The sequence below is a fragment of the Pan troglodytes genome, chromosome 12 (assembly GCF_028858775.2).
Source record: "Pan troglodytes isolate AG18354 chromosome 12, NHGRI_mPanTro3-v2.0_pri, whole genome shotgun sequence".
In the NCBI taxonomy this organism is placed as follows: domain Eukaryota; kingdom Metazoa; phylum Chordata; class Mammalia; order Primates; family Hominidae; genus Pan; species Pan troglodytes.
Genome location: NC_072410.2, coordinates 74,895,381 through 74,904,714, shown reverse-complemented (window position 1 = coordinate 74,904,714; position 9,334 = coordinate 74,895,381). Strand labels below are relative to the sequence as shown.

The window sequence follows — 9,334 nt, the reverse complement described above, 5'->3', positions numbered from 1 at the left end:
AAAGGCAGACTGCAAGTGCTATTTCTTTCCACCTGACTTGCACAAAGTTTCTCCCCTCCTTTTTCCTGAGAATTGAGAAAGTTAAAATAAGCAAGGAATGAGAAGTCTGAAACATTCCAGGCCATTCATCTGGCTGGGATAACAAAGATAAAGTCAGCTACAAAGTTAAACAGGAAACACAGTCTCTCCCAAGGATAAACTACCATCCCAAAGTAGCATAAGGAAAACTGTTTTTTTTACTCGTGACAATCTCAGAAATCTTGTTCTCTAAAGTCATAGGCTTTCAGAAACTTTGCTGACTGAAATTATTGTTATTATTTATTTATTTAGAGACAGGGTCTCAGTCTGTCACCTAAGCTGGAATGCAATGGTGCGATCACGGTTCACTGCAGCCTCGACCTCACGGGTTCAAGTGATTCTTCCACAACATCGCCAGTAGTTGAGACTACAGGCATGCATCACCATGCCCAGCTGGTTTATTTTTAATTTTTGTGTTTTTTTTTTTTGTAGAGAAAGGGTCTCACTCTGCTGCCTAGGCTGGTCTTGTACTCCTGGGCTCAAGGAATCCTCCCACCTCGGCCTCCCAAACTGTTGAGATTACAGGCGTAAGCCACCTCCCCTTGCCTTGCTGTTTGAAATTATATCAGCAAAAATGAAACATCCCACTCTTGCCTGGAGCGTCTTACTTTGACACAGAAACAGCTTTGATTTACAACCCAGGTGTGTAACTTTAGATATGGGATTTGTGGACACTATTCCACATCTATCTTAACTTTGCTGTTTCCAAGGAAATGCGACCTTGGGTGGACCTTGTAGTTTAGCTTTGTCTTTACACACAGCTAGATTTGAGCTTTCAAAACACTGTTTCAGGTAAATTTATCCTAAACTCCACCCTCTCCCTCCCTTTTGTAGTTTGGTGAGACGCCCCATGGTTCCTCTGCTGTGGAGGCTCCCCCGTTGCAACCAGCAAAACAAACCCTGACTTTGGCAGACTACAGGCTTGTCCCTGGTGATCGTGAGCTGCTTGGGATAGGACGGAACCCTCACAAAACATGCCCCTCCTTTCTTCATCCTTGACTTTATCTCCCAAGGCCCAAGACAAAGACGTAGATTGCTGGGTCACGCTGTTCCTTGGACGGGCAAAGAGGGGAACACAGGGCACTGTATTCTTCTGGAGAATACTTGTTTTCTTCTGTTTTGTGTGTGTGTGTTTTGTTTTTGTTTTTTTTTCTGAGACAGGGTCTCAAGGTAGGAGTGCAGTGGCCTGATCATAGCTCACTGCAACCTCAAGCTCCTGGGATCAAGCAATCTTCCTGCCTTGAGCCTCCCGAGTAGAGAGTAGCTAGGACTACAGGCACGTGCCACCACTCCTGGCTAAATTTTTAAAATGTTTTTGTAGAGAAGGGGGCGGTTCTCACTATGTTGCTAGCTGGCCTTGAACTCCTGGCCTCAAGTCATCCTTCTGTCTTGGCCTCCCAAAGTGTTGGGATTATAAGTGTGAGCCACTGTCCCTGGCCAGTTGGTGATTTATTTGTATAACTGTCCAATTTATTGAATACGTATGGCGTGCCAAGCACTGGGCTGAGGGCTTCATAATGCCCTTTCACTCAATGCTTAGCACAACCCATGAAGAAGGTAGTGTTAATATCATCCTTGTTTTACAGATGTAGAAACTGAGGCACAGGCTAAATAACTTGCCCAACAAGCTCATGCAGTTTAGTAAGCAGCTCAGCTGGGATGTGAACACAAACTTTGAATACAGAGCTCTTAACCAGTAGGCCAGAGGTTCCCAAACACCTAGTATATTTACTACCTTAGTACTTTCCTGCCACATCTCCTAGGCCAAAACAACTCCATTGATTGTTATGCAATTTACTAAGTGTAGCCATTTGAAAAAAAAATACATATAAAAGAAAAATATTTTTATTCAGTTTTCAAAATAACTCATATATAGTCATGGAATGTATGTGTTGGTTGGGCACTGCAGACTAAAGACAGTTTAGGGCCGGGCACGGTGGCTCAGGCCTGTAATCCTAGCACTTTGGGAGGCCAAGTAGAGAGAAGGGCTTGAGCCCAAGAGTTGGAGACTGGCCTGGGCAACATAGCAAGACCCAGTCTCTACAGAAAATAAAATTATCAGGGTGTGAGGATGCACACCTGCAGTCTTAGCTGCTTGGGAGGCTGAGGCTGGAGGATCAGCCTGGGCAACAGAGTGAGACCCTGTCTCAGAAAAAAAAAAAAAAAGACTTTTATTCAGATATGCATGCAGGAGTTCACAGAAAAAAAAAAGTGAGTCCAGGAGGCTGTTATTTGGCATTTATACAACTTTTTTTTTCTTGAATCTCGAAATCTACTTTATATATACCATTTAATAGGGGAAGAGGAGGGAGAAAAAGGCTTCCATGGGAAGAACAAATAGGTTTCTAGGGGAACAAAAGGGAGATAAGAATGTTTGTTTTTGCAGGTGCAAGTGGTCTTTGTCTTTTTTTCTGGCCACTAAAACTCCCCTAGAGAGGAGATTTACGGCAGCTTCACTCCCAGAAATTTCTGCTGTTAGTCACATAAGTGAAGCTTTGAAAAGGCATCTTTCTGCATCTGTTGGCTCTCAAATGTCTTCAGTTCCAAGTAACATTCATGCCAATTCTGGGGGTCTGAGTGGTCCCCACATAATACATGTGTTCTCTTGTCTTTTAATGAAGTTTGTGGGAGGCATCTAACTGTAGCCTCCAAAATTTGGCCCATAGGTACTACTGTCCTTATCAAAGACGAGGAAACAAGTTCAGAAAAGTATTAATTGCTCCGAGTTATCTGCTTGGCTAGCTAGGATCAGAGCTCAGTTCTCCATTTAACCCAAAGCCCAGGCTCTTAACCTCTTACAACTGGCGCATCCCCTCTGAACCTCCATTTCCTCCCCGTAAAAGAATAACATCGGCCGGGCGCAGTGGCTCACATCTATAATCCCAGCACTTTGAGAGGCAGAGATGGGCGGATCACGAGGTCAGGAGTTTGAGACCAGCCTGGCCAACATGGTGAAACCCCATCTCTACTAAAAATACAAAACTTAGCTGGGTGTGTTGGTGCCTGTAACCCCAGCTACTCAGGAGACTGAGGCAGGAGAATTGCCTTAACCTGGGAGGCGGAGGTTGTGGTGAGCCAAGATCGTGCCATTGCACTCCAGCCTCGGTGACAGAGCAAGACTCCATCCCCAAAAAAACAAACAACAACAACAAAAAGAGAATAACGTTATATTCAGTTAAACCAAAATGAATTAAATATTAATATTTGTACTTCAAAAACGGTCCAGCTTGGCTGGGCGCAGTGGCTCACGCCTGTAATCCCAACACTTTGGGAGGCCGAGGCAGGAGGATCACTTGAGGTCAGGAGTTTGAGACCAGCCTGGCCAACATGGTGAAATCCTGTCTCTACTAAAAATACAAAAATTAGCTGGGCAGTAGCGGCGCGTGCCGGTAATCCCAGCTATTCAGGAGGCTGAGGAAGGAGAATTGCTTGAGCTTGGGAGGTGAAAGTTGTGGTGAGCTGAGACTGCACTACTGCACACCAGTCTGGGAGACAGAGTAAGACCCTGTCTCAAAACAAAACAACCAAAAAACCAAAAAGGTCCAGCTTGGGCAACATAGTGAAACTTCGTCTCTACAGAAAATTTTTAAAATACTAGCAGGGCACCGGGCACAGTGGCTCATACCTGTAATCCCAGCACTTTGGGAGGCTGAGGCAGGCGGGTCACTTGTGGTCAGGAGTTTGGGACCAGGCAGGCCAACATGGTGAAACCGTGTCTCTACTAAAAAACAAAAATTAGTTGGGCATGGTGGTAGGCACCAGTAATCCTAGCACTCAGGAGGCTGAGGCATGAGAATTGCCTGAACCCGCAAAGCAGGGGTTGCAGTGAACCAAGATGGCGTCACTGTACTCCAGCCTGGGTGACAGAATAAGACTCCTCAATTAAAAAAAAAAAAATTAGCTGGGCATGGTGTTGCGGGCCTGTGGTCCCAGGTACTCAGGAGGCTGAGGTGAGAGGATTACTTAAGCCTGGGAGGTTGAGGCTACAGTAAGCCAAGATCACGCCACTATACTCCAGCCTCTGTGACAGAGCCAGACCCTGTTTCAAAAAAATTTTAAAAAGGGCAAATTTTGGCAATTTCACATAGTTCAACCTAGTATAAGGTGGTTGTAATAACTAAATGAGATAAAATGGTGTTAAATTGGAAGTATTATAGTATTTCTGTTAACAACATAGGGCTCCAGAACCAGCTTCCTTGAGTTTAAATCCAGGCTCCACCACTTCCTAGCTATGCAGTCATGGGCAAGTTACTTGACCCATCTGTGCCTCAGCTTCATCCGTGATATGGAGATACAGGATAAACAGCCTCTTACGTGCAATTCTGAAATCCAAAAAGCTCTGTAAACCAAAAGTTTGGGGGTAAACTCATTTGGTAGCAAATTTTGACCTGAGGCTATTTATAGTCTATATTCTGTATTCTACTTAGTATGAATAAGCATGTAAGTTTTACGGCATGTTTGATTTCAGCATGTTCCCCCAGACTCTCTGGGGGTGTTTACATATGCCGGTGGGGGAAAGAGACCAACTCTCAAATATTATCTCAGTTGGTTTCACTGTGCTTGCTTGGGTAGCACATATACCAAAATTGGAATGACCCCTGCACAGGGATGAAATGCAAATTCGTGAAGCATACTGTATTTTTCTTAGCACATACCACCTTTGGCAATAATCTTTTTTTTTTTTTTTGAGACGGAGTCTTGCTGTGTCGCCCAGGCTGGAGTGCAGAGGCGCGATCTCGGCTCACTGCAAGCTCCGCCTCCCGGGTTCACACCATTCTCCTACCTCAGCCTCCCCAGTAGCTGGGACTACAGGCGTGTGCCACCACGCCAGGCTAATTTTTTTGTATTTTTAGTAGAGACGGGGTTTCACTGTGTTAGCCAGGATGGTCTCGATCTCCTGACCTCGTGATCCGCCCACCTCGGCCTCCCAAAGTGCCGAGTGCTGGGATTACAGGCGTGAGCCACTGCGCCCGGCCCCCGCCTTTTTTTTTTTAGGTTGATTTTATTACTTGCCTAGCAAAGGAGAACCTTCTGGCTGAACAGTCTCCAAGAACAAGGCAAACAACTAATTTTACATAGGTTTTTACCAATGTACAGCTGTTGATTGTGACTGGTTTCCGGCAATCTGGATTTCATAATCTGGATAAGGGGACAAACAATTGTCTGTCTTCCACTTTCTTTCTTGAATTTGAATAGAACCTTTTTATTCTCATAGCCTCTTAGCTTTCTTTCTTTTTTTTTTTTGAGACGGAGTTTCGGTCTTGTCGCCCAGGCTGGAGTGCAGTGGCGCGACCTTGGCTCACTGCAAACGCCGCCTCCCAGGTTGAAGTTATTCTCCTGCCTCAGCCTCCCAAGTAGCTGGGATTACAGGCGCATGCCACCACGCCCGGCTAATTTTTGGATTTTTAGTAGAGACGGGGGTTTCACCATGTTGACTAGGCTGGTCTTCAACGCCTTACCTCAGGTGATCCGCCCGCCTCGGCATCCCAAAGTGCTGGAATTACAGGCGTGAGCCACCGCGCCCGGCCTCTCATAGTCTCTTAGCTTTCTAAAATTTGAAAAATCCTGTAAAGACACACCTGGGTCAAAGGGCTCAGATAACGGACTGTGGCCCTTAAGTACTTACGTCACAGGTTATTGAGAGGATCGATTTAGTTACCAGATGTAAAATGCTGGGATCAGTGCCTGGCAAAGGAAAACTTTGTACAGCTGCAGGCTTTTACCATACACAACAGCATCGCTAACGAATGCTATTACAATATTCATTTAGCATTTACCAAGTGCCTACTCTATACAAATCTTGAGAATACAACGTGAAGGTGAACTGCTGACTAAAGTTTGGTCCCTTTCTCTCCTGCTCCTTGCGAAAATGCTCTAACGGCAGGAGGTCACGCGAGCGCCGGACGCGTTTCTCCCCGCGAGCCCCTTTCCGGGGCCTTTCAGGTTCCCCCGGTTATCCCCGCCCAGGCGGTGCGCGTCCCCGCTGTTCCCGCTTCCGCTCCAGAGAGGCAGGGCTTTCCGAGCCTGCTAGCCCCGCGGCCGCAACTAACCCCGGGTCGGAGTGTTCCGGCCCGGCCAGCCCCGCAGCGTGAGGGAAGGGGAGCTCAGCAGTTCCCCGCGCGGTGCCCAGGCGTCGGCGGCAGGGCGGGCCCCTCACCGCCAGCGTACCAGCCCCGCCCCTACCCACCAGTGTGCCAGCCCCGCCCTTCCCCACGTCGCCGCGCGCCCGGGGGCGGGGCCTGGCGCGCACCGCCCGCGCACGGCGAGGCGCCTGTTGATTGGCCACTGGGGCCCGGGTTCCTCCGGCGGAGCGCGCCTCCCCCCAGGTTTCCCGCCAGCAGGAGCCGCGCGGTAGATGCGGTGCTTTTAGGCGCTCTGTCCGACAGAACGGTTGGGCCTTGCCGGCTGTCGGTATGTCGCGACAGAGCACCCTGTACAGCTTCTTCCCCAAGTCTCCGGCGCTGAGTGATGCCAACAAGGCCTCGGCCAGGGCCTCACGCGAAGGCGGCCGTGCCGCCGCTGCCCCCGGGGCCTCTCCTTCCCCAGGCGGGGATGCGGCCTGGAGCGAGGCTGGGCCTGGGCCCAGGCCCTTGGCGCGCTCCGCGTCGCCGCCCAAGGCGAAGAACCTCAACGGAGGGCTGCGGAGATCGGCAGCGCCTGCTGCCCCCACCAGGTAGCGGGGTGGGGGTGGGGTCGAAGGCGGGGGCATAGCGGCGGGGCGCTTGGAACCCGGCGAGGGGAGGCTCGCACAGGGGGTTGGGGGGGTGCACGGCCTGGCCCTGGGCTCGGAGGAGGCGGGGCTGCAGAGTTGGCTTGAATGAGTGCAGGGGTCGAGTCTGGAGCATTTGGGGGTGTAGCTTGTAAACAGGGTCGGAGGAGAGAGGCTGTGCAGGAAGAGGGCTGCAGGGGAGACGCGGAGAGTTCGGGCCTTTTGGAGGGAGGAGACGCGTCCCGCCAGGTGGGGGTGCTGGGCTAAGGAAGGGGCGACGCGCGCAGCTCCGGGTGGGGAGGGGGCCTGGGAGGTGGGAGCACTGGGGGTGGGGCGAGAAGGGGAAGGCGCCGGGCCCACTTGGTGGGCGGGGCGGGGGGCGGGGTGGCGGGAAGGAGGAATGCCTGCGGGAGGCCGAACGGCGAGAGTCCGGTGGTGTGGGGTGCGAAAGGAGGTTCCTCGGCCGGCGCGGAGATAGTGAGTTGGGGCTCCAGTAGTCGATCGAGGTAGACACTTAGAGGTAGTTAAGAGCCGCGGTCGCCGAGACGCCTTGGGGACGGTGGGCCTTTGGCCTAGGTGAGGGGTCGCCGAGGGGGTGGGCCACGAGCTGCGAGCGCGGGGGGGTGTGTCACCATGGGGACCGCGGGGCCTAATTGGGCGGGGCGGGGCCGTGGGGAGCCGAAGTGCTGGGATCCGGCTGGGTCCTTCCGTAGGTAGGCTGCACGTGCACCGAGACGAAGATAGAATATTTTGACGTATGTGGAAATTCGTGTCGAGTGGAAAATATTTTATTTTATGAAATAGTGTAATTTTCATGGGGCACCACTGGGCTTTTAGAGGCCTTAATCCGGCGCTGGACAAAGATGTGTGGACGTGACTCCGGGGAAGCCTGTCGGGAGTTGTCCTCACTTTATGGGCAGTTAAGTGCTTTTTTTTTTTTTTCCTTTTTGAGAGAGAGTTTCGCTCAAGTCGAGGCTGGAGTGCAATGGCGCGATCTCAGCTCACCGCAGTCTCCGCGTCCCGGCTTCAAGCGATTCCCCAGCTTCAGCCTCCCGAGTAGTCGGGATTACAGGAATGCGCCCCCACACCCTGCTAATTTTGTATTTTTAGTAGAGACGGGGTTTCTCCATGTTGGTCAGGCTAGTCTCGGAATTCCCGACCTCAGGTGATCCACCCGCCTCGGCCTCAAAGTGCTGGGATTACAGGCGCTAGCCACTGCGCCCGGTCTGTTTAGGGCTTTTTATCCGGGCAGCTGGCGACATTTTGAAAAGCTTGCTTTTGCTGTTTGCCAGATACATATATATGTATTTTGAGACGGAGTCTTGCTCTTTTGTCCAGGCTAGAGTGCAGTGGCGCGATCTTGGCTCACCACAACCTCTGTCTCTCGGGATCAAGAGATTATCCTGCCTCAGCCTCCCAAGTAGCTGGGACTACAGGTGCGCCCCACCACGCCTGGCTAATTTTTGTATTTTTGGTAGAGACGGGTTTCACCATGTTGGCCAGGCTGGTCTCGAACTCCTGACCTCTTGATCGGCCCGCATTGGCCTACCAAAGTGCTGGGATTACAGGCATGAACCACCGAGCCCGGCCGTTTGTCAGATACTAAACACAAAGTTTAATGGTCGCTATTTGAACAAACGAAGAAATAAAGGCTCAGAAAAAATAACTCATTCAAGATAAGAGCCAGTTAGTGTTTTTTGTTTGTTTTTGTTTTGAGATGGAGTCTCGCTCTGTCGCCCAGGCTGGAGTGCTGTGGCGCTTTCTCGGCTCACTGCAACCTCTGCCCCCCGGGTTCAAGTGATTCTCCTGCCTCAGCTTCCCGAGTAGCTGGGATTACTGGTGTGCGCCACCGCGGTCCGGCTAATTTTTCACCATGGAGTTTCACCATGTTGGCCAGGCTGGTCTTGAAACTGCTGACCTCAAGTGGTCCACCCACTTCAGCCTCCCAAAGTGCTGGGATTACAGGTGTGAGCCACCGTGCCCGGCCGCTAGTTAGTGGTTTTGAGTAATGGATTTCAAATCCATTTAAATCCAGTTTAAAGTGTCCTAAAGGAATTCTGAGATTTTTCTAAGTGTAATTATAGTGTTACCCTTGTTTAAGCGACCCTTTCCCGCAGTTTAAATATATATAGTTGTGCATTAGTAGAATATGCTTGTGGGGAACAGAGCCAGCATCCGCAATAACAAACTCCTGGTTAGAAAAGCATGACGTATTGTTTACTTGAGCATGAATTGATTGTTGAATCCAAACCAAAGGGGTGTATTTATTGTAAGGATGTACTTTACATTCATATTGAATAGCGTATGTTATTTGTTTCTTGAGGTTGAGTTTAAGAGACTTGTAAAAATAAAACGTATACATTTCACCTCCCATTATGGAGAGGATTCCAGGGTATTCAAGAAAGATGGGCATTTGATACTAGGTTTCTAAAGAAACTGCAGTGTCTAGATCACTCTGCCGAGCACAGCATTAGGCATTATGGATCCTGGATACAACCATGAACAGGACAAAGCAGAGAGGCAATTCTAGACTCCAAGTGGAAAGGG

The 9,334-nt window shown here is 50.1% G+C and overlaps 1 protein-coding gene across 4 annotated transcripts in view; it reads left to right on the top strand.

The window, feature by feature from the left end:
• Positions 1–6,329: 6,329 nt before the first annotated feature.
• Positions 6,330–9,334, top strand: part of MSH6 (mutS homolog 6) — a 28,533-nt gene continuing 25,528 nt past the window's right edge. The window contains exon 1 of one of the 4 annotated variants that reach the window (XM_016948498.4): positions 6,330–6,751. In XM_016948498.4, the coding sequence (XP_016803987.2) occupies positions 6,492–6,751 (260 nt within the window). In that variant the 5' untranslated portion in view covers positions 6,330–6,491. Of the gene's footprint in view, positions 6,752–7,152; positions 7,364–9,334 lie in introns of those variants that run through there. The other 3 variants (XM_063789875.1, XM_063789874.1, XM_016948499.4) reach the window with 3 other exon arrangements.